Below are 27,372 nucleotides of genomic sequence, written 5' to 3'. Positions count from 1 at the left end.
AGTTTGCTATGGTGCACATCATGGGGGTTGCGGGACTTCAATTCCCTCCCTGACCAGGGACTGACCCTGGGCCAAGGCAGTGAAATCCTGGAATCCTAACCACTAGGCCACCAGGGAATTCCCATGGTGATCGTTTTGAAATGTAGAGGAATATTGAGTCACTGTTGTACAACAGGAATTAACATAGTGTTGTAGGTCAATTTTACTTTAAAAACAAATAGATTTGTGGTTACCAGAGGTGGGAGGCAGGGTAAGGGGGAAGTGGGAGAAGGCAGTTAAAAGATAAAAGTACCAAGGATGTAACGTATAACACGATAAATATAATTATTTATGCTGCATGTTATGTATGAAAATCAGTAAGAGAGTAAATCCTAAGAGTTCTCATCGCAAGAAAAAAAAATTGTTTTTGTTTCTTAAAGAAGATCAGTGAACTTGAAGATAAACCAATAGAGACGATGGAAACTGAAGGAAAGAGAGAAAAAGGCTGAAAGAAAAAGACAAAGAACAGAGCCTCAGTGCCCTGTGGTTACTCTCAAGGGATCTAACATACCACTAGAATTGAAATTCTAGAAGAGAGACTTAGAAAAAAATATTCAGTGAAGCCCAAGGAGAATAAAAGAAACCCCCACCAGAACACACCATGATCAAGTTGCTGAAAGCCAGTGATGAAGAGAAGACATTTTAAAGCATGTAGGAAAAAAAGACAGATTCCATTTAGGGAAATAAAGACAAGAATGAATGCCAGTTCAAACTGAGATGTGTTGTAAGGTTATAGCTGCACTGGATTTACTATAAAAACGCAATCTCATTAATCATTGTGTTGATTACATGTTTAAGTAATATTTTGGAGATTAATATTTTGGGTTAAATAAAATATATTATTAAAACTAATTTTGCCTGTTTTTTGGCTTAAAAAGTAAGCTTTTAAAATACAGCTGCTAGAATATTTTAAATTACGTGTGTGAGGAAACAAAAACTCATGGACATAGAGAACAGATTTGTGGTTGCCAAGGGGTAGGGCGTGTGGGAGGGATGGACTGAGGAGTTTGGGGTTAGTGGATGCAAACTTGGGGCTCCCCTGGCGGCTCAGATGTAAAGAATCCGCCTGCAAGGCAGGAAACCCAGGTTTGATCCCAGGGTTGAGAAGATCCCCTAGAGAATGAAATGGCAACCCACTCCATTATTCTTGCCTGGAGAATTCCACAGACAGAGGAGCCTGGTGGGCTACAGTCCATGGGGTCTCAAAGAGTTGGACATGACTGAGCAAATAACACCGGATGCAAACTATTATATATAGGATGAATAAACAACAAAGTCCTACTGCATAGCAAAGGGAACTATATTCAACACACTATGATTAATCACAATGGAAAAGAATATGATGAAATTACATCTGTGGTTTGTGTTTATGGCTCCCATTCAATTTCTACTGAACAGCATTGCTCCGGAATTCCTGCTTTACTCAGCAGCCAGAATAATCTTTTTGTAAATGTAAGTAAGACCATGTTGCTCTCCTGCTGGAAAATCCTTGGTGGTGTCCTATCCCAGGAGCATCCAATCGTGCATGACTCTTGAGGTCTTTGTTCTTCCTTTTCCCATGCCTGAACAGCTCTTCCTCCATATCAGTTCAGTTCAGTTTCTCAGTCATATCTGACTCTTTGGACTCTCTTCCCTCCTCAGGGAAGCCTTTCCAAAACACCCTTTCTGAAACAGTAGCACCTGTTCCTCCTCCTACTTATTTGGCTCTTTTTCTCTTCCGCAGTGCTCGCCACCAGAGGATATCATAGGTGGTGTCATCATGTGACATAGTCAGTGTTCAGTTCAGGTCAGTTCAGTTAAGTCGCTCAGTCGTGGCCGACTCTTTGCAACCCCATGAACTGCAGCATGCCAGGCCTCCCTGTCCATCACCAACTCCTGGAGTCCACACAAACCCATGTCCATTGAGTCGTTGATGCCATCCAACCATCTTATCCTCTGTTGTCCCCTTCTCCTCCTGCCCTCAATCTTTCCCAGTATCAGGGTCTTTTCAAATGAGTCAGCTCTTCGCATCAGGTGGCCAAAGTATTGGAGTTTCAGCTTCAACATCAGTTCTTCCAATGAACACCCAGGACTGATCTCCTTTAGGATGAGTTGGTTGCAGAGTTAGTGTCACCTCGTCTGTTTTCCTGGAGTGGAAGCTCCTGAGTGTAGGGACTTGTCTTGTTCATCGCTGTATCCCCAGTTCCTAGAACAGAACCATGCCCTTGGCAGGAGCTCAGTGAAGACTAGTTGAGTGACTGAATGAAAGCATGGCAGATTCCAAGGGTTGGGAGAAATCCTGCATGGCCAAGTGGAGGGGATGATGGGGGATGGCAGAGGTGCAGATGGGTGAGATGGGAGCCCCAAACAGGAGTGAATGTGTTGCCAAAAAGTTGGACTCTTGTTGGCCAAGATGATAGTAAAACTATGTAAGATTGGAATATTTTGGGTGACAAAGTAGGAGAGATGCCAGAAACTGATTTTCAGCACTCATGGTAGAGGACATGAGTTTTCAAGGGGTAATGTATGTCTGGGTATTATTACTTTAAAAGTAAGATTTTGTTTATCTATCTATTGGCTGCACCATGGGGCTTGTGGGATCTTAGTCCCCTGACCAGGGATTGAACCCATGACCTGGTAATAAAAGTACTGAATTCTAATCACTGGACTGCCAGGGAATTCCCTAAAAGCAAGATTTTATTAAGACACAGGCAATGTTCATAAAAGCACTATTTACAATAGCGAAGACACGGAAACAAGCTAAATGTTCACCAACAGATGACTGGATAAAGAGGATGTGGTGTGTATATAATGGAATACTACTCAGCCATAAAAATGAAAAATGCCATTTGCAGCAACATAGACGGACCCAGAGATTATTACACTAAGTGGAGTAAGTCAGGCAGAAAAAGAAAATATCACTGATACTACTCATATGTGGAATCCGAAATATGGCACAGACTCACAGGCATAGAGAGCAGGCTTGTGGTTGCCCGGGGGAGCAGGAGGGATGGAGTGGGACACTCTGCTTCTCCTTCCTGGGATGCGCCTCCTGTGCCAGGTTGTGTCATGGACACCCGGCTCATGCTGTTAGCACTAGGAGGCTCTGTCCCAGGCCCAGACCTTGGGCACAGCCTCTGTCCTGGGCTCTGGCTTTGAGTGGTGGCTGTAGGAAAAGGGCTCCTGGAATAATCCTTAGCTTGAATAGGGGTGTGAGAGGGGTGGGTTAGATTAGAGATGGATTCATGTGGATGGGGGTGGAGTGGATGGGAGCAGAGGATTATAATTTAGAAGGGAGAATGAGGAGAGAGAATCAGGCATCAACAGAAGGAGGGCTGAAAAGAAGGCGGCACATTAGGAGGGAAATTAACCAGGATTTGGTGACTGATAGTATTGAAGAGAAGGAAATTGGGGCACCAAGAATGATCCCGAGGCTTTAAAAGAATCGGTGATGTAGCCATCTTTTTGGTCTGTAGGTTCCTTCAGTCCAATGGCACAGAAATGGCCTCTGAACTCTGTTGCTCCACAGTTCATTCAGGGTTTACGGAGACCCCCACAGGGACCCGTCCTGCGCTGCGCTCTGAGGGACACGCTCCCTGTGCTGAGCGCAGGTCTTGTTTTGGAGACAGACACAGCGTGACCACTGCGGCCATCGCATAAAGGACCGGGTCGGAGGAGTTTTTATGCGGAGACACCTAAGTGGGGTCTCCCGGAAGAATGGGTGTTTGCCAGAGTGGGCAAAGTGAATGAGGGCGGAGGTAAGGCACGAGGAAAGGCTATAAGACGACTTAAAAAATAAGAAAGAAGGTTGTCGAGCGGCTGGTGCACCGGGGGTGTTAGCGCCAGGATCAGAGTGTGACGCGCCAGGCCTGGCAGCGCGTGGAGACCGTACTGGAGTTTGCATTTATCCCCCAATCAACGGGGAAAGACTCAACTCACAGATTAGCTCCCGGGAAGGCAGCCGAGAAGCCTCGGGCTGGAGCGGAACTAGGGGCTGTCCGCCAGTTAAAGACCTCCAAGTCCCGGTACCCGAATTCCCGGCCAGCTGCGGCTTTGGGCAAAACCATTCTCCGGAGTCGGAGAGGGGAGAAAAGCCCAGTACTCGGAGCCGAGGTCCGCGGAAACAGCTGGAACGTCCACTCGCCTCTTCTCGCTCTTCTCTTACTTTTTGTGCTCCGGCCCGCCCCCATAAGCGCATCCCGCTGCGCGTCCCCTCGCCCCGGGCACCACCATTTGCTCTTCGGCCGCCCCCTCCCGCGCGTGGTACGGCCCCGCGGGCGCACGTCCAGACACAGGTTATAAAGCCCCAGCTGCTCGAGGCAACAGGGGACTCAAGATGCGCCCTAAACTGTCGGGGCCGGGTTCTGTCTGGAACCGGCCGGGACCCGGGGATCCGGCGGCAGTAGCCGCAGCTCCTCTATCCGCAACCAATCCGGCTCCGGAGCCCTACGCCGTGCCCGAGCCCGCCTCTGCGCAAGCACCCGCGCCCGGACAGAGAGCAGGATCCGGTTCCACAGCCGTTTCGGGACCCTCAGCCGGGGCTCGCCGCGCATCCGTGGCTGGATCGGAGGCTGGAACCCAGCGGGCGTCCGCATTCTCGGCCGTCCAGGGGAATGCCCAGTCCGTACCCGACAACTCGGATGCGTCGCGGACTCGCTTCATATTCCAAGGGCCGCCCTTTGGTCCCCGAGCCACTGGCTTGGGGACTGGAAAGGCGACGAGAATCTTGACGGCACCGGCTGCCTACATCGGCCAGCGGCCTGGGGTGTCCGACCCCGAGCGCGCCGCCTTTATTCGGGAGCTGGAGGAAGGCAAACTTGGCCCCCGGGCCCCTGGAGGAGGACTAGTCGGACTAGGGCAGCAGCAGGGAGGAGGAGGCCCCGTCGGATCCAGGCGCCCGCTGGCACTCAGTTCCACCCCTCCGCCCACCCTAGCGAAGTCACGGTCTGCGGCGCCTCTCCGGGCTCGTCTTCCACGTATCCGTCCCCGCTTCTCTCGTTCCCAGACTTCCTTCGGTGGGTCGGGCCCCGGGGCCCCCTCTTCGCGCCTGTTGCTGCGGGAGACCTGCGCACTCCCAGTGCCCCCTTGCAAGGCTACCGCAGTGCCAGGGGAGGGGCGGGGGGCTGCGGGTAGGCGCTGCCCGGTGCCCTCGGAGCCTGCGCTGGTCCGTGGCGCCAGCCACCGGGAGGTGGGTGGACAGAGGGGGCGGTTTTGCCAACGTCGGGATCAAGATCCGGCTTCCCCCCAAAACAATCTTGGGGGTGGGCGGAGCCTCAGACGGAACCTGCCTCTTCTCCTCCCTCCGGAGAAGTCTCCTCCTCCTCACCTCGCGCAACACGTGAGGCGTGAGTGACTGCGTCTGTTTTTGTGACCCATGAGGCTCCAGTGAGCTGGCCAGGGCTGCCCTCTGGGTAAGGGATGTTGAGTTAGTCGGCGCTGAACTTCCGCTGGCCACCTCCAATCTCCTAGGTTCCAGGGGCTGTAGGACTGTGATCACAGTACCTCACTTAGTACCTTTCCTCTAAGGGGGAAAATTTGAGTCTAGTTGGCTCTAGGAGCAGGGAAGGGAGTACTGACTACGCGGGGCATGGAGAGGATATTGGCGGCAGAAAGGGAATTCCATCTTCATCCTCTTTGCTGGTCCTTGCTGTTGAGGGCAGAGAGCAGTAAGGTGCGTGCCCAGTCGCTTCAGTCGTGTCTGACTCTTTGCCACCCTATGGACTGTAGCCTGCCATGCTTCTCTGTCCATGGGATTCTCCAGGCATGAATACTGGAGTGGGTTGCCTTTCCCTTCTCCAGGGGATCTTCCCGACCCAGGGATTGAACCCGGGTCGCTTGCATTGTAGGCGGATTCTTTACCGCTGAGCCACCAGGGAAGCCCCGAATGCTACGGTGCCAGGTATTATATGCTCCCTTTTTCCTGACTCGGCTGCCCACTTTTTCCTGCAGTGTTGTGTCCTGACCTACGTCCGCCCGTCGAGAAGATCACCCAAGAAGAGGTCAAAATGATGTCAAGTTTGCTGGAGGAGGTGCATGTTGCCCGCCCTACGCGGGGCCAGCCCCAGGCACTTTGGGGCTCCCTTAAGCCTGCCTCCTCTTGTTATTGGGGGAGAGCGAGGGAGGGGACCCCCCCTATCCCCCCAGGCACTGTATTAGGCAGAGGCTGTGCCTGGACCATGCGGTTATGAAGATGAGTGAGACAGTGTTTGTCCCCGAGGAGCTCAGGCCTGGCTGGCCTCGAGGTGGCAACAGCGGAACAACAGCTGGAGTGAGGTGGTGTTGTCCTCACCCCAAATCTGGCCTTCCTTCCCTCGGGTTCCCTGAATGACCCCCTGGGGCCAGGCCCCTGGAGGAGGAGTCCTCACATGCTGTTTCTTCTGCCTCCTAGGAAAGGCTCAAGTCTCCTTCCTCTTCCCCATCCCAGCTACCTCTAGCCCTGGCCACCTGTTACATGGTCTCTCTGCCTGCATTCCTGCTCTTCCAGGCCCTTCTGCACACAGCTCAAAGTAGTTTTCTAAAGCCAGGCTATTGGTCCTCTGCCTAAAACGCCCAAGTAACTCCCTATTGGCCAAAGGATAAACCCCACCCTCCCTAACCCAGCCGTGGTCATCTGGGCCCTGCCCACCACTCCAGCACTCTCTCCTGGTGTCGGGTGGCCCGCTCTGGGCCCCTCCACACTCTGCCTGGGCCTTGTTGCTGCTTCTGCTTGGTGAGACCTACTTGCCCTGTGGAGGTCCTAGCTTCATAGATCTTGCCAGGCTGGACTGGGTGCGGCAGCTGGGACCCTGGATGCACCCTTTACACTTGCTGCACCTTAGTTCATAATTTGCACTGTTGTGATTTGTTTTTCCCTCAGTCTCCACACTCACCTTGAGCTCAGTGTGGGCTGGGGCCGGTCTTGCTGACCGCTTCCCCAGCACCCTGCTCTGTGTCAGTCAGTAAACGTTTATTGAAAAGAAGACCCGAGTGAGGGATGTTAAGCCCCATGGAACCTTGGGTACCTGGCGGGGTGCAGGCAGACAGGCGCATCTGGGAGACTGAGGGCCCCTGGGAGCCAGGGTTGACTTTTCCCCACTCTTCCCCAGTGGAGGCCAGCCAGCAAACGGCCGAGCTGTCGGAGGTGCTCGCTCTCAGGATGGAGAACTATGAACAGCAGTGGAGGGAGGTCGCCCAGCTGCAGGGCCGGGTCATGAAGCTACAGCGGTGCTCCCGGTCGGTGCGTCGGGGCGTATGCGGGGCTTCCTCCTCCTGTCACAGCCCCCTGGAACCCATGTCCCCTTCTCCCTGCCCCCACCCAGGGGATTCAGCTTAGAGGCCTCTCTCTTGTGTCAGAGTCAGAGTTGGAGGAGACATCAGGGGGCCTCTCGTCCTGTCCCCTTGTCCCAAGTCGGGGACTGAGCCTAAAGAGAGACACAGGGTGTTCCCAGGAAACAGGCCACGTGACTCCACCTTCTTTGGCCTTGTCCCATGTGACTTCTGTTTTAAAGAGATGGTGACACCCACTGATGTGCCTGGGGAGACTTGCTGGCAGCAGGGGCTGCAGGGGTGTGGGGAGAGCTGGGGTGGGGTTTCACTGGCCTTGGGTCCTTCCAGTATGGGGCTGAGACTGAGACGTTGCAGAAGCAGCTGGGTTTGGAGAAAGAAATCCAGATGAAGCTCCAGGATGAGGTGAGGCTTCCCCCGAGCTCCCAGCACCCTTGGGTGGCTGCCTGAGTCTATCCAGCTCCTTGAACAGGGGCTGATGCTGTCCTTTCCACATACTCAGGATCTGACACAGGGCCTGGCAGCTAGCAGTTCAGTTGGGGCCTGAATGGAGTAGAATCCAGGGGTCACCCTGTGTCATTATATGGGTCTAGAGTCTGGGCCCGTTGCTTCTTTGCCCAGGCTTCCCGGCCACTTTGGGAGAAAGTGGGCAAGGCGTCCGGGCTGGGTGCGCCTGGGTCCCGTCAGAGCCTGTGGGTGGGTTCCCAGCTGCAGGACCTGCAGGGGAAGTGCTCAGAGTGTGGGGACATGCTGATGGAAGCCCAGGAGGAGGTGAAGACCCTCCGCCAGCAGGCCCCGGCATCTGCTGGCTCTGTCACCCACTACACGTACACTGTACCTCTGGTGAGGCCCCCGGCTCCTGCCTGTTACCTCTGTGTGCCCTGTGTCTATCCGCAGTTCCTTCCTGGGCCTGGAGGTGTGTGTGTGTGGGGTCTTCTGCTGAGATCTTCTGGTAATGTCCCCCCTCTCCGTCCATAGGAGGCACTTCCTGATTTCCAGGAGACCCTGGCCGAGGAGCTCAGAATGTCTATAAGGAGGATTATCTCAGACCCTGTGTTTTTTATGGAAAGGTGCGTGTGTCCCTTGCCTGCCCCACACTCACTCTTGCCTACCTGGTCAGCAGCAGCCTTTCTGGTAATGGGAGGTTGCTCGATCACCCTCCTCCCCCGCCGTGGTTTCTTTCCTTCTGCCTCATCGGTCCCTGGTCCTTCCACTCAACACCAGTCCTCTGTGTCCATGTTCTGGGTCTGTCATTTCTCCCTGGGATTTTTCTGCACCGTGGGTCCCCAGGGATTTCACACTTTCAGCTTCCCATTGCCTTGGGACAGCAAAGGCCCTTTTCTCTTTTGAAGGAATTAGGAAGTGACTCCAGAGGAGACATCAGACCTGGGGTAAGCTGACCAGGGTCTCCCTCTTCACTTGCTCTCACTTTTCAGCATCCAGACAACCCCCTGCCACTGGCTTTGTGATCCTTCAGCCCTGGAGAAGTTCTGGCTCTCGGGCCGACTGGGCTGAGATGCTCTGGGAGGGAGACTCTCTAACCCTTTGCCTTCAAAACTTGCCCCATAGGTGGCCCTCTGATTAGAGGCCTCTCCAAGCAGGTACTGAAGCCTTCGCTTCTCCCAACCAGAGCCTAAAAGGCAAATGGGCACTGGCCTAGGAGCCAGGAACGCTGGGACTAAGTCTCAGCTTGAGCCCTTTACTGGCTGTGTGTCCTTGGACAAATCACTCGACCTGTCTGAGCCTTACTAATATGGATTTGTTCCTATGGCAACTAGACCTGGGATGGGTTATGAAAGTTGAATAATGAAGGAGGAGGGGAGAGGAGATGTTATTGCTAGTCTGTTCTGTGCAGCAGGGTGAAGTTACTGGGGGAAGGGGGGCTTGTGCAGTGTTGGTGACCATTCTTTTTGCCAGGGCCATGGGCTGGGTGTTTGAGGCCTTGAGGCTTGTACCCAGCTGCCTTCTCCCTTGGTTGGGACAGAACTTGGGAGTAACCATCAGGGTCTGTGTAGAGCCTGGGGTTGAGTGGGAGCCCTGGTGGCTGGAGCCCCCAGGTGCAGATGAAGGGGGAGGCTCTGGTTTAGAGGGGGTAGGAACAGACTTTCCTGTCTGCCTGCCCAGATATGAGCTTCGCTACAGAGAGGAGAGAGCACAGGAGCAGGGGCTCGAGGCTGGGGAGGGGCTGATGCTGGCGAGGATTTTGTGCCTGTGGAAGAGCTGGTGCCCAGGGAGCAGCTGGGGGCTATAGAAGAGGCAGTGCCAGCTGAGGAGAGGATAACAGAAGAGGCGGAACTGGTGTCTGAGGAAGCTGAGGCCTGGGAGGACCTGGAGCTGGAGGTAGATGAAGCGACTCAGATGAACATGGTGACCTCAGCCCTGGAGGCCAGCGGCTTGGGCCCCTCACACCTGGACATAAAGTATGTCCTCCAGCAGCTGGCCGACTGACAGGATGCCTATTTCAGGCTGCAGCTGAGGCAGAAGATGCTCCAGAAAGGTGAGTGTTCCCGTGGGGGCCTCTCTCTGGCCAGCCTGGCCATGCAGATCATCAAGCTGATGAAAGGTGAGGGTAGATGAGCCCTTCAAGGGCTTACTTACCCCAGCCCAGGCCCACCCAGCATGCTTATTTGCATGGACTTTGCATATCATTTACATAGACCCCTCAGGTCCCTAGCAGTGGGAACTGTGGCCCTGATGCTTATTTTCATGGTATTTGCATAGGATTCCAGTTCTCCACCCTCTGGTCCTGAGGGTTGGGCTGGGGGTCAGGGCTGGGCTGCAGCCTCCCGCTGTGCCTCAGCTTCCTGTCTCTGCCTGCCCCCTTCCCCTGTACCCCACCCTACCTCCCCAATTCCCAAGGCCCCCCAACCCTGCAGCAGTGGCAGCAGCAGGCCAAAGCAAACATGGGGGGTGGGATTCTGGAACCTGGGGTGCCAAACCAGGACTTACGGAGGCTGGAGGAGGAAATGGCCAGCCATACTCCCAAAGCCTGGGAGGAAGGGGGGCCTTCTTGGACCCCCCAGGCAATTGGGATTAGGGCCTCTGACAGCAAGGGCCACAGTCGGAACAGTCCCCTGGCTGAATCTGAAGGTGTGCTAGGGTCTCCTACACGGTGGGTCCAGTAAGGGTCTCCTCTCCCCAGCTGGAAGCCCCAGAGGCTGGTGCAGCATCCTCTGAGAACAGGCCATGTCCTGGGCTATGAGAACTCTCCCTTGAGGAGCTCATGGAAATAATCAAAGATGATTTAGTGACTCAAATTCCCTTCTTTAATCCTCACACCCCTGTAGGTAGGTATTATCCCCATTTGGTGAGAAACTGAGATTCAGAGAGCAGAGTGATTTGCTCGAGGTCACTGAAGCTCTTTTCTTCCCTGCTATGCCATAATGCCTCCCCTTTCCCGTCCCTCTTCTCTAACCTGGTCTTTGTGCCTCCTTGGCCTGCTGGGTCTGCTGTGAAGTTTACAACCTGTCGGCAGCCGCATCATTCTATCTGGACTGCCCTGACTCGGATGGCCCTTTGGTCACTGCTGGGTGGCCTCATCGGGGTTGCCCTGTACGGTTGTGCAGGTTGTACTCTGAATGGTGACCACTATGGCTGGGCAGTGGACAGCCTGCATAACTATCAACAGCTTCTGTCTCTTTCTGATGTAGCTGAGCAGGCCCAGCCCCTGCGTGCTGCCCAGGCCAAGCCTGTGGTCCTCAGGCCTCCAGTTCACGTCCACTCCCTTCTCTTCCAGGCTTTGCTGTTCCCCAACAGCCTGCAGAGGCCCCACAGACTGCCTGAGGCCCTTCCTTCTGCTGCCTGCCCAAGCCCCACTCTCCCCACACCCCAATTCCCATGCTCCAAAGCAGGACCCCTGATCTGTCACCAGCTCACTCCAGACAAGCCTGGACTGGAACTTGAGGGCCCAAGCTTCAAGCCTCTTCTGGGAGAGGCTGAAGGAACCTCGGCCCTTGTTCTGCAGCTGGTGCAAAAGCTGTGGCTGTTGGACCTGGGTCACGTGGTGGCTCTGGGGGTGAAGAAGCCCAGGGGGAGGCCCCACCAGCTAGCAGACCCAGCTGGATCTCCTGTTCTTGGCTCTTTCTTCCCAGTTCCTAATTACTCTTTGTAACCGGAAGTGTCTGTCTGTGTGGGTGAGGACTCCCTCTGCCTGGTGGGGGCCTCCCCACCCCATCTCCTCTCCTCCCCACCTGTGACCTGTGAGTATCCAGGCCCCCTCCCAAGGCCCTGTCACCCACCCACATCTTCCCCTCAGTGCCCCTTGTTTCCTTGTTTTGGGTATTTTTCCCTCTCCCCATCTTTACTTTTGGAAAGTGGAGTCGGGGGCCCAGGACCCCGCTGCTATCTGCCCTGATCCCCACAGTGCTTCTCACGCTCCTGTTGCTTGTCAGTCTGTGTACGTGCTGGTGCAGGAAATAAAGGACCTGTGTGCTACCTGGCCCAACCTCTGCCGTCTTTCTCAGGGAGTGCACATGAGTGTGTGTGCGTGTGCATGGGTGTGTGCGCATGCATGTGCGTGTCTGTGTGTGTGTGTGCATGCACTTCGGTGGGGCAAAGCTGTGGAGAGAGGATGGGCTCTAGTGGTGAATGATGTGCTGTGGGCTTTGATTAAACACATAATTATAGCCACAAATCCTCTGGCGTGGGTGATATGATAAATGATCGTCAGGTGCTGAAGCTGACGTCCAGGCAGGTAAAGTTACCCTCCCAAGGGTCCAACAGGGCCTTTGCTGGTGGCTCAGTGGTAAAGAATCTGCCTGCCAGTGTGGGAGACACAGGTTTGATCCCTGATCTGGGAAAGTCTCACATGCTGAGGGGCAGCTGAGCCTGTGCACCGCAGCGGTTGAGCCTGTGTCCTAGAGCCTGGGGAGCTGCAGCCACTGAAGTCCATGTGCCCTAGAGCCCGTGCTCTGCAATGGGAGAGGCCGCTGCAGCGAGGAGCCTGTGCACCATAACCAGAGGGCAGCCGCTGATTGCCACAGCTAGAGAAAACCCTGCGTGGCAACGAGGGCTTGGCACAGCCAAAAATAAATAAAAATTAAAAAGAGTTAAACAGTTGCTTGCAGAGCTTTGAACGCAAGCCCTTGGGTCTTCAGAGCCCGAGTTAGACAGCCCTCCTTCCCTGATCCCTTCTGCTCCTGGGATCCTGCTCTGGTGCCCAGCTGCGAAGGGTGAAGCAAGGAGAGTCACCTCTGTCTTAGGTAGAGGTCCCCCAGAACAGCATGTGAAAACGAGTAGTTTCTTCCATGAAAGGAGGCTGTTAGACTGATTCGTGCCAAGGCAGGATTCTCAAACATGGAAGCAGAGAGGCAGAAAACAAGGTGAGATCAGACTCCCAGAAATTTGGTAACGAGTCTGCCTTGAAATGTTCAATTTCCAGTCTATCATTTTGGAAAGCAACAGCTCAGTTCTCAGAGAGGTTTAGTCATGTTCTCGGTGAAGGTGTTTCCAGAGCATTGATAATAAGGATTTTAATCATGAAGGAAAAAAACAAGTTGTTTATTTAGAAGATGATCCCAGGAAGCCCTCTTGGGGCAGAGTAGGGAACTGAGAACGGAAGGGAGCTAACGATGGTACTTACCTGGTGGTCCAGGGATTAAGACTCCAAACTTCCACTGCCGGGGGCATGGGTTCGAGCCCTGTTTTGGGAACCAAAATCACACTGGCTGTGCAGCGCTGCCAAAAAAATGGAGGCTCAGTCATACTGGGGAACCCTGGAGGAAGAGCAGCCTGTTGCAGCTTTGAGTGTTGTCTGTGGACCAGCATCATTAACATCCCCTGGAAGTTAATCAGAAATGCAGAATCTCGGGTTCCACCCCATGCCTATATTGTCAGCATCTGCATGTTGACGAGGTCCCCAGGTAATGCGCATGCATATTAAAGTTGGAAACACACAGATCTAGAACCCATTTCAGTTATCCCATCCTAGGGGCGTGGAAACTAGGGCAGGCCTCCACCAAGACTCAGTCATCGTTGGCTGAGGGCTGCTTCTGGGGGCGTTAACTCTCTGGTGCTCTGGTCTCTCAGAACATGTGCTGGGAAAAGCCTTCTGGCAGAGACTAGCTGTGTTTGTCATGGACCATTGTCAGTGTGCGCTGACCATGTACTGAGGGTGTGGGCAGGTCACTGACAGGGTCTGCTACAGTCCAGATCCTGTGCCTCTCAGATGCACTCAAGTCCCATGTGGAATTCACTCTGGCCAGGCATTGCTTGTTTAAGATGCTGGCTGATCACAGTATCTTATAAAGAAGAATTACATCTGGAAGATGAGTGGTATACGCTATGGTCCCCAGTGCTGCAATTGATCCTGAATCCCTAAATGATATTTCTCATCTCCTTCCCCTACCACCCTTCTCTTTTGGCCGGCACTTCAGCTGGTCCAGGTTGCTTTCCTGGCTGAAGTCTATGTCTTCATTCCTGAGAGGTCTGAACACTAGGTTGTTGGCCCTGGTCAGGCTATTGTTGGAGCGACTGCGTGTTTATGGTTCTCACCAGGCAGGAAGCCCCAGGACACAGCTCAGTGAATCCCCTTGAGCGCCAGACCCTAAATACTCCTTCCTGCCCCCCCTACGAGGTAGGGATGCTAGCTCCTTGTGTTAATGAGGGCCGGTAACCCTGGCTAGTACTCGACTTTTGCCTGATAGTCTAATGGCATGAAAAGCCCCAAATGCAGGAAATCCCTATAACTTTATTTTTAATTTTTTTTCTTTATTTCTGTTTTTGGCTCTGCTGTGTAGCTTGCATGTAGGATCTTTGTTCTCTGACCAGAGGTCGAACATGGGCCCCCTGCTTTGGAAGTATGGAGTTCTAACCCCCTGGGCTGCCAGGGAATTCCCAAGCCCCTGTAACTTTATAATTTATTTTGAAAACATTTTTATCTTATACTGGGGTATAGCCAGTTAACAAACAATGTTGTGATAGTTTCAGGTGAATAGCGCAGGGACTCAGCCATACATATACATGTATCCATTATCCCCCCAACTCCCCTCCCATCCACTCTGCCACATAACATTGAGCAGAGTTCCATGTGCTCTACAGTAGATCACTGTTGCTTATCTATTTTAAATATAGCAGTGTGGACATGTCTATCCCAAACTTCTTAATTGTCTCTTCCCCTCATTTTCCTCCCTGCAGCCCCACACGACCATAAGCTCCTTCTCTAATTTGGTGAGTCTGTTTCTGTTTTGTAAATTCATTTATATAATTTCTTTTTAGATTACACATATAAGGGATATCATAAGATATTTCTCCTTCTCTGTCTGACTTACTTTACTTAGTATTGCTCTCTAGGTCCATCCACCTTGCTGCAGATGGCATTATTTCATTCTTTTTAATGCAAGCCCCTGTAACTTTAGATTTAGGAGAATCTTTACTGTTTTCCTTTGCGGAAACATTTCCTGCCAGGAACCAGGATTTCTAGTCCAAAACTGTCCAGAATCATGGGCAGAGGAAGTACACATTTCTGAGGTGGTTGCCTGGTAGAGATGGTCATGGGGCCACTTTCTGCTTGATTCCTGGCTTCATGTGTTCTAGCTGTCAGAGATACAGGACTGTTTAAGAACCTCTGATTCAAAGTACATTCTGCATCCCCGCCTCCAGTGTACATCCCCAAGTTAGTGCCTTAATGGCACCTTTAATTCCAATCTTTTGGAGGTTCCTTAAAAAGCTAAACATAGAGTTGCCATACAATCCAGCAATCCCACTCCTGGGCATGTATCAAGAGAAAACTCTAATTTCGAAAGACTCATGCTGTGTTCATAGCTGCACTATTTACAACAGCCAAGACAGGGAAGCAACCTAAATGTCCATCAACTAATGAAAGAATAGCAAATATGTGACACGTATATACAATGGACTATTACTCAGCCACGAAAAGGAATGAAACCGTGCCATTTACAACAACGTGGATGAACCTAGAGATTATTAAGTGAAAAAGTCAGAAAGAGGAAACCAAGTACCGTATGATATCACTTCAGGTGGAATCTAAAATACAACACAGATGAACCTATCCACAAGACAGAAACAGACTCACAGACACAGAGAACAAACTTATGGGGAATTCCCAGTGGTTAGGACTCAGCGCTTTCAGTGCGGTGTCCCAGGTTCGATCCCTGATCACAAGCCCCACTAGGATCCTGAAAGCCCCACAGTCAGGCACAAATAAATAAATCCCCTACCTCATTAAAAAAAAAACTTACAGTTATCAAAGGGGAAAAGGGTTGGGATAAATTAGGAGTTTGGGCCTAGCAGATACACACTCTCTGTGTGTGCGTGTGTGTGCTAAGTCGTGTCCAACTCTTCGCAACCGCATGGCCTGTGCCTGCCAGGCTCCCCTGTCCATGGAATTTCCTAGGCAAGAATCCTGGGGTGCGTTGTCCTTTCCCTTATTCTAGGAAATCTTCCAGACCCAGATATGGAACCCATGTCTTTTGTGTCTCCTGCATTGGCAGGCGGCTTCTACTATATAAAACATATATAAACAACAAGGGCCTGGATAGCACAGGGAAGTATGTTCAATCAGTTCAGTTCAATTCAGTCACTCAGTCGTGTCCGACTGTCTGCTACCCCATGAGCCACAGCACACCAGGCCTCCCTGTCTATCACCATCTCCTGGAGTTCACTCAAATTCACGTGCATCGAGTTGGTGATGCCATCCAGCCATCTCATCCTCTGTTGTCCCCTTCTCCTCCTGCCCTCAATCCCTCCCAGAATCAGAGTCTTTTCCAATGAGTCAACTCTTCGCATGAGGTGGCCAAAGTATTGGAGTTTTAGCCTCAGCGTCAGTCCTTCCAATGAACACCCAGGACTGGTCTCCTTTAGGATGGACTGGTTGGATCTCCTTGCAGTCCAGGGAGATTGCAAGAGTCTTCTCCAGCATCACAGTTCAAAAGCATCAATTCTTTGGCTCTCAGCTTTCTTCACAGTCCATCTCTCACATCCATACGTGACCACTGGAAAAACCATAGCCTTGACTAGATGGACCTGTGTTGGCAAAGTAATAGCTCTGCTTTTTAATATGCTATCTAGGTTGGTCATAATGTTCTTTCCAAGGAGTAAGCATCTTTTAATTTCATTGCTGCAGTCACCGTCTGCAGTGATCTTGGAGCCCCCCAAAATAAAGTCTGACACTGTTTCCACTGTTTCCCCATCTACTTCCCATGAAGTGATGGGACCAGATGCCATGATCTTCGTTTTCTGAATGTTGAGCTTTAAGCCAACTTTTTCACTCTCCTCTTTCACTTTCATCAAGAGGCTTTTGAGTTCCTCTTCACTTTCTGCCATAAGGGTGGTGTCATCTGCATATCTGAGGTTATTGATATTCTCCTGGCAATCTTGATTCCAGCTTGTGCTTCTTCCAGCCCAGCGTTTCTCATGATGTCCTCTGCATACAAGTTAAATATCTCGTAATAAACCACAGCGGAAAAGGATATGTGTATGTGTGTCTAATTGGACAATTTTGCTGTACGCTAGAAGTGAACACAACAGTATCAATAAACAATACTTCAATTAAATAAAAATCTTGAAATCCAGGTTTCCAGGAATCCTTTGGGCTGGAAGAAGGACCTCTATCTTGTCAAAAGGGAGCAGCTTACCTTTACCTGGAGAGTGCAAAGGTTCCTTGAGGCTGATGCCTCCTACGATGATGCTTCTTGAGTTTTGCACCTGCCTCCCTTCAGGGCTTCTAAATCAAAAGCTAACATCAGGTCCTAGCATGTGGAGAAGTACTGCCCCACATAACTGAAGAAAGGGATTGTTCACCCCCAAATGCTGCAGGATCTGAATAACCTGAATAATACGTATCAGCAGGAACCAGGACAACATACATGGAGCGGATTGTTGAGGTTGGTAGATCCAGGAGGATGAACTGCAGAATGGTAGAATGGTTGGCTAGGGGAACGTGAAAGTGCTAGTTGCTCAGTCGTGTCTGACTCTTTGTGACCCCATGGACTATAGCCTGCCAGGTTCCTCTGTCCATGGGATTTCCAATGGACAAGTAGGGATTTCCATTTCCAAGTAGGTTGCCATTTTCTTCTCCAGGGGACCTTCCCAACCCAGGGATCAAACACCAGTCTCCTGAATTATAGGCAGATTCTTTACCATCTGAGCCACCAGGGGAAAGTTTATTTTACTTTATTTTGGCTGTGCCATGTGGCTTGTGGGATCTTAGTTCCCCAACCAGGGATCGAACCTGGACCACAGCAGTGAAAGCACAATGTCTTGACCACTGGGTCACCAGGGGATTCCCAGGGGAGAGTTTATTGATATAAGCGTCAAGGGTGCTCTCTTATGACTCAGGATTTAATTTCCTGGCAAAGACACTTGAAGCCTAATGCCTCACTGGGAATGACTCCCTGAAGCTCAGACAAAACAACAGTCTACAGCAATTGAGTTGAAGACTTCTGAATTGCCTCAGCAGAGTATTGAGGAAGGAGTCAAAAGGCTCAGAGAGGCAGGCTCACTAGAATGGAGTTGTGATGTAAGATGAGAAAACCCACAGATGATTGTGACGTTTCAGGAGTTATGAGCATCCCACTTAACACAACAATGGAGTCTGACTGGTGCAGGACCCGATCTCAGAATCCCATCATAAGAGTTTGCTTCCTACAATTCCCCTAGTACCCACTGTCTTGGGATGAGTCCCGCCGGAGGCAGACTGGGAGATAAGGATTTGAGAGCAAGCATTTATTTGAGCAGTCGTCTCAAGAAACACCAGGAGCAGCCTGAGGATATGAGACGGGGAAGAGAAGGGAGCCAAGAAAGGACATTGCTGATCAGGTGACTGTTATGGATAACTAGGGCTGAGTCCTGCTGAGGATCTCTGCAAGGCAGAGTAGTATACATTTCAGAATTAACCACCCCAGCGGTGAGGGAGCTGGGGCATTTCTTTTTAAAGATTTTTTTTTTTCATGTGGACCATTTTTGAAGTCTTTATTGAATTTGTTACAATATTGCCTCTGTTTTTGTTTCTTGGCCACAAGGCAGGTGGGATCCTAGCTCCCCCACCAGGGAGGGAGCCTTACTAGCCTTACACGGGAAGATGAAGTCTTAACCACTGGACTGTCAGTGGAGTCCCAGAGGTGGGGTATTTATCCTCCAGCTTTCAATCTGTCATTGACTGAGAGATGCTTCCAGAGGCACTAGCTCCCCGGAATTTCCAGGCTGCTTTACATTGCCAAAACCCTCAGGTGGAGAGTAGCAAGTGACTTTGGCAGGATGCTGTGACAGGCATAAGAGCAGTGAGGGAATATGAATGAGATGCCAAGTGTGTGTGCCAGCCGCTTGCCTATCCATGTGATAAATATTTATGGGGTACCTCCTGTTCTGGCACTGGGATAGAGCAGGGAAGAAGGACATACGGTCCCCACCCTTACAGAGTTTCCCTTCTGACTGAAGAAGCAGAGAATAAACTGGCAAACAAGACAACTACAGATTGTGAAGTGTGCTCCACGAACAATACTGTGCTATGGTTAGAGACTACTGGAGGCTGTGTGTGAAGGGTGAGGAGCAGAAAGGGCGAGCCTCTCGGGAAAAGGCCTTTCAACCAAGACCTGGGAGAAAAAGAGGAGCCAGGCATGTTCATGCCCAGGGAAAAGCATTCTGGGCACGGGGAACAATGAGAACAAAGGTTCAGAGCAGGAGAGAGCATGGTGTGTTTGAGTGGCAGAAAGGAAGAGGCGGGAGGAAGGAAATTTGGCATCCATGAGGGGGATGAAGACGGCGGGGCTAGATCTGAAGGCTTCGCCAAGGATCCTAGGTTTCTTGTTTTGGCTGGACCGCTCAGTATACAGGATCTTAGTTCCCCAACCCAGGACTGAATTTCTGTACCCTGTAGTGGAAGCAGAGTCTTAACCACAGGACTGCCAGGGAAGTCCCAACGAGCCTAAGTTGTATTCTAATTGCAATGGGAAGCACTGGAGGGTTGACTGGAGTGGTGTGATTTGATTCTCTTTTAGAAAGCTCACTCTGGTTGTGACACTGCTGTCTATTCTCCCAAACACAATATAGAGTGATTTTTTTTTTTTTTTTGGCGGGGGGAGCTGCGTGGCATGCGGGATCTTAGTTCCACAACCAGGGATTGAACCCACATCTCCCTTGCACTGGAAGCGCAGTCTTAACCATCGGACCACCAGGGAAGTCCCTGCACTATAGAGTCTTGTTTCGTGCTAGGCTCTGGGGACACGGAGGAGATGTAGCCATGGTCTCTGCCCCTGGAGTAGTACTCAACCCTCCTCCCCAGCTCAGCCCTGCCCCAACCTGCATCCCCTGCCCTGTGACACTTGGCACAACTTGATCCATTGGAAGCTAGTTTATTTTGATGTGTGTTTCATGGGGCTGGGCTGGGCCAGGAGGTGACTGGGCTCCAAGGCTCAGTTCTCAGGGATGTTGGTCCCCTTCCTCAGCACTGCGGCGGCCGAAGTCCATCCATCCATATGCGGCTTCCTCTTCCTCCACCCACGGCCCCTGCTTCTTGGACAGGTCTGAGGGTCAGAGGTGGGAGAGGAGGTGAGGATGGGGGAAAGGACATCTAGGCTCTAGAGACCGTGGCCAGGACCACCAGGCTTTGGGTGCTTTGGCCAAACCAGGCAGGGCGAGGCAAGCAGGGACGGTTGTCAGCAGCTCCTACCTGCGACCATGTGTGGCGGGTCCTGAAGCCCCAGCTGCCGGCGGGGGTGCGAGGCTGGGCCCAGCCGGTCCATCCTGAGAGGCTCCTGGCCCTTATTGGCCCCTGGAGCGACGGGCGCGTCTTGCAGCTGGGAGTGGGGTTTCCAAGAAGCTTCGCAGAAGGCGGCCAGAGCCAGCACCAAGATCAGCGCATGAGCACACAGTCGCTGCATCTTGTCTGCAAAGGAGAGAGGGACTGAGCTTAAAGGTGGGGTTGTCCAGGCACCCGGGGGCAGGGTGGACCCTCCTCCCTGCCGACAGGTCAGCAATTCTCCATGGGCTTGTGGACCGTTCCTCCTGGCCCTACCATCTCCTCCCCTGATCCTCCAATCTCAACCTTTGCCTTTTTTAAAGGCAAGGAATTTATAACTCAGAGCAAGGCTTTCCAAACTGTTCTGTAGAATTTGAGGCCATGTGAGTGGCTCTATGTTAAAGTCTTGCGGTTTAAGTGAACTTCTAAATACTAATATGGATGAGATATACACACTCAGAAGCACACAGCATCTCTTTGAAGCCCACAGCAACTTCACCGCATGGTGGGGTCCCACTGTGGTAGGGAAGTTTCTCCCGCCATTCTCATTTAACTAAGGACTATCCTCTGATTTTTTCCAGGTGATGCTAGTGGTAAAGATCTCGCCTGCCAATGCAGGAGACATAAGAGACACGGGTTCGATCCCTGGGTCAGGAAGATCCCCTGGAGGAGGGCACGGCTACCCACTCCAGTATTCTTACCTGGAGAACCCCCATGGTCAGAGGAGCCTGGTGGGCTACAGTCCATGGGGGTCGCAAAACGCTGGACATGAACAAAGTGACTTAGCATGCACATCTCCTCTGATTACAATCTACCAGTTGAAAAAAAAAAAAAGACCCGGAAACTGTCACCATTTGCAGCTCTGTATCAAGGTGAGCCAAGTTTGGGAAAACCAGAATACAAAAATAAAATGGATGCTCAAACAAATCTAAAATTCTATTCTGAGGATTCAAAAGTTTCATGTTCTTTCAGCCTCATTGTTCTGATTGGCTATATTGAAAGCAAATGATAAGAATATTGCCTTCAAAGAACACATTTGTATACATGAAATACTTTTTTCATCTGTTTTCTCTGTTAAATTTCCTTTGGGAGAGGAAGGGTTCTTCTGCTAAAGACACAAAGTTGAAAAATCTATGCTCTAGAGCAATGCTGTCCAATATGGCAGCCTCCAGGCACAGGTGGCTCTTTACATTTAAATTAGTACAAAATTAAAAATTCCCTGGGACTCCCCTGGTGGTCCAGTGGCTATACCTCAGTTCACAATGCACTGGGCCCAAGTCTGATCCCTGTTCAGGGAACTAGATCTCACATCCTGAAACTAAAAGTTCGCAGGCCTCAGCTAAGACCTGGGGCAGCCAAATAAATAAATGAAAATAAAGATTAAAAGAATTCCTCCCTCACATAGCCATATTTCTAGCGCACATGTGGCTGGCCAGTACTGTACCTCACAGCGAGGCTATGGAACATTACCACCATCATGGAAAGTTCCATGAGGCAGTGCTGGTCTATGAAATAGCTTGAGATGAGTTCCAGTTCCAATCCTGTCCAATTTGTATGACTTTGGGCAAGTCACATCTCCTTCTGGGCCTCAGTTTTCTTACCTGAGAGATGGGAGGATAGCCTTCATCCTAACCCCTCAGGGCTGGGGTGAGCATGGCGTCAGAGAGTCAGGGCAGGGCCCTGGCTGAGGGAGTGGGGCAGCTCGAAGGCAAGGGTTGGGATGCCAGGGTGGATCCTAGAGCTGAGACCTAACCCAGCTCTGGGCTAAAGGAAGGGTCTCAGCCCCGGAGACACTGAGATGTGAGCCTGGTAACTTAATGAGGGTAGGGGTCCCATCAACCCTCGTCCCAGCCTCTCCCCTCCCTTCCTGGGTGGTCTCACCTGCCGAGCTGGGAGGTGGGTGATGCTGGTGTTGGCCCGAAGCCTCACTCCTCCGCTCTGCTGGGTGTTCCAGCCCTGACTTATAAACCCTCAAGGCCCCTCCCAAACCTCTCCCCCTCCCAGGAGGGGAGGCTCCCCACTGCAGAGGAATAGGGGTGGGCACAGGTGCCTTACCCCCGCCCCACCCTGTCCTCAATCGTCATCCGGATGTGGGGGAAGAGAAGGGGAGCTGACCTTCACGGTGAGGGGTAGGAGCAGGGTGGGGGCAAGTTTTTCAGTTGGACATGAGGGCGGGTGGGAGACAGACAACCTGGGGTCAGGGGTACAGTCCCTTGCCGTGTCCTTAGGGTCAGACACCTGCTGATCATCCCTTGGACCACATCCCATTTAGATGAACCAAGTGACCTTAGATTCAGAGAAAGCGTGTTTCACGACAGGTTGATGTTTGAAGAACAGGGAGTGTGTGAGTGTGGAGTGAGGTATTGATCCTCTGTCCCCTCTGTCAGGCTCTGCAAACAGGATGTGTCACGGTTATCAGGAGCAATGGGCCGTGGGCTGATGGCCCTCCTCTCTCTGCCTGGTGACTGCATCCTGGTTGCCTCTGAAGCCCCTTCACCTGATTTACCTGGAGAATCCTGAGTGTCCCCCCTCCCATGCCATTGATGCTCTCTGCACTGAGCTGGATTTAGCTTGTGGCTCCCCATCATTTCTCAAGTCTGCCCCTCCTCCCCTACTCCTTCCTACCCCCACCCTGCCCTCAGCCAGTTCCCTGAGGCTCGTACACTTCCAGGCTCCCTCCCTCATTTTGTTTTCAAAGTGAGATATTAATCTGCACCTTTCAATATAAAAATACATCTTAAAGTGGTTAACAAACAGACTAAAGCGTTTGCCAGAAAACCAGAAAATCGAGTGGTATGTTTAGTTGACTTATTTGATAAACTGCTGCATTGACCTGGTTTGGATGGATGTAACTAGCTCTAGGCTGTGTTCGATTTTTCCACAGTTGAGACTAGAGATTTTGCTTTTGTTCATGTGTCAACAGGCCCCCTCCCTGTCTGGGGGAGTTTTGATGTCCCTTGGATCCTGTATAAGGGGCTATGGTACCCACGCTCACAGCCAGCCTTACTGAGAATTAATAGGTGATGAAAGAAGCAGGCTGTGAGGTGTCCATGGCAACCAGTAGCCAAATGTTCTGATAAATAACCAGTCTCTTCTGGAGCAGGACTCAGTGACTCAGCAGATGGAGTACATGAAAATGACAAAAACGGGGCAGACATTGTTGATAATTAATTGAATCACAGAATCTCAGAGATGGAAGGGACTTTGAGAGGGCTTGGGAGGAAAGATGGGGTGGGGAGCAGCTCTGCTCACATCCTGGGGGAATAGAGATGTTCACATTGCTATGGTAACGGGAAGTTGTAAGCTTTCATCAGAGCCCTGGTTGGTTGTACAGGAACTGAGACTTGATTTCTGCTGAGGAGAGGGTTACGCTCCCTTGGTTGTTCTGTAGGCTGGTTGCTGGAGGGGTGGCCACTGCACAGGACAGAAGCCGGTACTCTCACTCAACCGGCTTCCTTTGTGGCTCAGTTGGTAAAGAATCCTCCCTCAATGCGGGAGACCTGGGTTCGATCCCTGGGTTGGGAAGATCCTCTGGAGAAGGGAAAGGCTACCCACTCCGGTATTCTGGCCTAGAGGGGTGGCCACTGCACAGAATAGAAGCCAGTACTCTCATTCAACAGGTGATGGTGGAGGGCTACTGCTAGCGGGCACTCACGGGCATGCAGGGCTCGGGTGGGGGTCTCGCAATCACAGACACTGCATGTTCTCACAAGGGGAGTTTGTCCTATGGCAAAGGGAAGGGTTTCCTGGCACTGCCCTCTTCCAGCTTTGGGCAGATGGCTCTCTCTCTCTGAGCTGTTTTCTCCCCCTGGAAATGAAGGAAATTATTTAGAGAGGAGTCTTGAAGAAGATATACCTAAAGCGCAGGGCATAGAACAATGTGGGCATCTAATCTGTTTGCATCTCCTCCCCTTAGCCCCTCTGGCTTCAGTTAGCCTCATCTGTGAAGTGGTTGTCACTCATTCCTATCTCACACAGCTGCAGTGAAGGGTGAATGTGACAAGATCTTGCATACACAGGGTAGCTTCTTCCCTTCCAAGGACTGAAGAACATCATTCCCTAAAAAGCAGTGTCTTTGAATCGAAGGTTTTCCCTCCTGCTTGCCATGGCTCAGAGGGATGCCTGCCCTGAGTTGCTATTGAAAGAGGAGGCAGGGAGGGAGGCTGTGGAGGCCGGGCCTCTCAGAGGCCGGCACCAACTGGTGTGCAGAGGGCTTTGGAATTGGTGAGGCCAGGTGTGGAATCCTGGCTCTATAACACCAGAAAATCCAATTTCTGGGTCTACCAAGTTGAAGAGCAGGTCCCAGAACCTGGGGCCCAGCTCCCTCCCCTGTCCTCACTGTAACAACAGTGCAGAGTACAGGCACTAAATCCTCTGCAAGAATGAACGTAGTTGCTCTTCACCATAATCCTTGGACATAAGTGTGAGCATGTCCCCATTCTACAGATGAAGAAACAGGCTCAGATAAGCGAAGCGATCCCTGTCCTGAGTTTACACGACCGATCAAGGAAAGCTGGGCCTGAAACTCAGGTCTCTATCTTCCTAGTTTTGGGATCTTTCTCCTCCCAGTGAGGGTAGAATAATGGTTTCCCAAAGAGGCCCACAACCCCAGTTTCTGGGACCTGAGAAGATGTGGCAAAAGAGACACTGCACGTGTGATTAAGATTACTGACTTTAAAAGAGGAAGTTCATCCTGGATGATTGGAGAGAGCCCCGTTTAATCAGATGAGCCCTTAAAAGCAGAAAGCAGTCCTCGGCTAGAAGCAGAAGTGATGTGGCTGAAGGATGAAGCAAAAAAGTTGAAGAGTGTGAAGGACCAGCCCTTGCTGGTTGCACGATGGAGGGAGGACGAGACGAGGGATGCAGGTGGCCTTAAGGACCGAAGTGGTCCCTGCTGACCTCCAGCAAGGAACAGGGACCTCAGCCCCCACAGCCGCAAAGAATTGAACTCGGCCAACAACTCAGATGAACTTGAACTTGGGTTTATTCCTGGCCCTTCCAGAAAGGAAGGAAGCCCTGGTGACACCTTGTTTTGGCCCAGCGGGCCAGGCTGTACCTGGACTCCGATCAGAACTGTGGGGGATTGAATTTGTGTTGTTTCAAGCTTCTGAGTTTGTGTTCATTTATCACGGCAACATTAGACAGTGAGTCCGAGGGGTTCCAGCCTTTTGAAGGTTTCCGTCAGTGAGAACAGGCTCTGCGTGAATTGGTAGGTGATTTTCCCAAGGCGATTAAGAGAGATGTTTCTCAAAGCTTTTGGCTGTTCTAGTCCATTTTCGTTTCAGTTACTGAGTGTGTGCTGAAAACCAGGGTCTGGATGAGGCCCCGGGAATAAGAGGTGACTATCACTGACCTTCTCATGACTTTGGTGGAGTTTAGATTCTTGGGGAGGAGAACACACAAAAATAGACCATAACAATGGTTCCCCATCAAGGGGAGAAGCCTCCCTGAGCGGGGAGACTCTCCAGGGCAGCCTCTCTCCAATGCCCCCAACTACACTCCCGCCTGCCAGGACCAGCCTTGGGGAATCTCTGACGAGCTGCTGTCTGGGAGGCCATGTTTGCCTTCCTGATCGGTTATTGATATTAAAAAAAAAAAGGAGAGACTGATGATGACTCAGTCAGCCGCCTCAGGTGACGGGACCTTGGAGGGTGTGAAGGTGCTGGGACAGACAGTGACACCTGGGCACCATTCGTGTCCACTGGGGGCATCCCTGTCCCTCCCAGGGCAGGGGCTGGGGAGGGGGACGTGGGTTCATGGCTTCTGGCCTCACTTGCTGTCTGAGGGTCGTGAGGTTGCAGGACCAAGAGAGGACAGCCCACACGATGCTCTCGGGCCAAGCTTTAGCCTCTGCCTTCGCTCCCTGGCCCTGCCTCTCACCTTCAGAAAGGCTGGGCAGGAGGAAGGAATTTGACACTCACGAAGGGGAAGAGGAGAGCAGGGCTAGTCTTTCTTAAACACTTTCATTCATTTATTTATTTTCACAGCCATGCTGGGCCTCGCCTGCTGCGCGGGCTTTTCTCTAGCTGTGGCGCGCTTCTCACTGCGGTGGCCTCCTTAGTCGCAGAACGCCGGCTCTAGGGCTCCCGGGCTGTAGAGCACAGGCTCACTGGTTGTGGCATGGGGACTTAGCTTCTCCGAGGCACGTGGGATCCTTCTGGATCAGGGATTGAACCTGTGTCATCTGCACTGGCAGGCGGATTCCTTACTGCTGAGCCACAAGGGAAGCCCATGGACTAGTTTTAAGGCTGTTGCAAGGAGCCTGGTTTTTTTCGGCCGGACCATGCGGCATGCAGGAGCTTATAGTTCCCCAACCAGGGATCGAACCCAAGCCACCAGAAGTCCTAACCTAGCCATCGGAGTCCTAACCACCGGACACCAGGGAAGTCCCTCACCTCCTCACCTGGTGCCCACCTGGGCCTGTACTGTGCTCAGCCCACACTTCACCTTAGGATCACCTGGGGAGCTCTAAACCCACCTCCCACACTAGGCTGCAGCTGGGTCCTCTGACATCAGAACCTGGGGTGAGGCCCAGGCGGGAGTCTGCGTGCAGGACTGCCATTTGTTGAAAGAAAGGATGGGGTAAGGCAGCTCTGACCCTGAGCTCGAGTCCCATGTGTGGCACTTCCTGGATGCCATCTAAGGTGAGACACAGACTTGAGGGGGCTTACTTACATGGAGGGTAGTGGTGAGGCTTAAAGGAGATGCCTGTAGCCTTCACTTGGTCTCTGACCCATGGCAAATTCTCTCTACGGCCTCTATGGACTGTAGCCCATCAGGCTCCTCTGTTCGTGAGATTTCCCAGGCAAGAATACTGGAGTGGGTTGCCATTTCCTCCTCCAGGAGATCTTCCTGACTCAGGGATCCAACCCGCATTTCTGCGTATCCTGCTCTGTAGACGGATTCCTTATTGCTGAGGCACTGGGGAAGCCCCCAGTTCTGAGTAAGAGCTGCTATTTTCATCATTGGTGCTTTCATTTCCACAGGCTTATCCTCAGCGGGGCGGCATCTGGCTGACTCCCAGAATATCCATTCCCTCCTTGTCTTTGGTGAGTTTCCTCCCCTGCAGGTTTGTGCCGCCTCCTGCAGGCAGGCCTCACACCAGCTCCTCAGTTCTACCCACCTTTTCTGCCTCCCACAGCCCTGGTCACACCCTGGCCTCCACCCTGGGGCCTGTTTTGCCTCCCATATCTTAACGTGAATGTCTCCCCCTGCTGAATAAGAGCCTATTATCTCACTAAATACTCAAAATCAAGCCTGGGACCCTGTTTGAAAAGTGAAAGTGAAAGTGAAGTCGCTCAGTCGTGTCCGACTCTTTGCGACCCCGTGGACTGCAGCCAGCCAGGCTCTTCCGTCCATGGGATTCTCCAGGCAAGAATACTCAAGTGGGTTGCCAT

General features: G+C 51.9%; 2 protein-coding genes across 2 annotated transcripts; one reads left to right on the top strand and one right to left on the bottom strand.

Annotated features, from left to right (window-relative positions):
* Positions 1 to 4,323: 4,323 nt before the first annotated feature.
* Positions 4,324 to 13,391, top strand: HAP1 (huntingtin associated protein 1). The gene is given in 9 exon segments (XM_069544098.1): positions 4,324 to 5,033; positions 5,968 to 6,199; positions 6,593 to 6,663; positions 6,990 to 7,234; positions 7,990 to 8,124; positions 8,260 to 8,351; positions 9,097 to 9,470; positions 9,473 to 9,844; positions 13,309 to 13,391. Coding segments are annotated over 9 exon segments (2,283 nt in total). The 5' UTR covers positions 4,324 to 4,354.
* A 6,182-nt stretch (positions 13,392 to 19,573) lies between these two features.
* Positions 19,574 to 26,704, bottom strand: GAST (gastrin). Its single transcript, XM_069603706.1, has 3 exons — positions 26,651 to 26,704; positions 19,907 to 20,122; positions 19,574 to 19,760 (listed from the first exon to the last, which is right to left on the bottom strand). Exons 2-3 carry the CDS (start codon positions 20,115 to 20,117, stop codon positions 19,657 to 19,659), a joined length of 315 nt encoding a protein of 104 aa, XP_069459807.1. The 5' UTR covers positions 20,118 to 20,122; positions 26,651 to 26,704; the 3' UTR covers positions 19,574 to 19,656.
* Positions 26,705 to 27,372: the final 668 nt, after the last annotated feature.

The sequence above is a fragment of the Ovis canadensis genome, chromosome 11, assembly GCF_042477335.2.
Source record: "Ovis canadensis isolate MfBH-ARS-UI-01 breed Bighorn chromosome 11, ARS-UI_OviCan_v2, whole genome shotgun sequence".
Classification (NCBI taxonomy): domain Eukaryota; kingdom Metazoa; phylum Chordata; class Mammalia; order Artiodactyla; family Bovidae; genus Ovis; species Ovis canadensis.
This window is presented reverse-complemented; position numbering and strand designations above follow the sequence as displayed.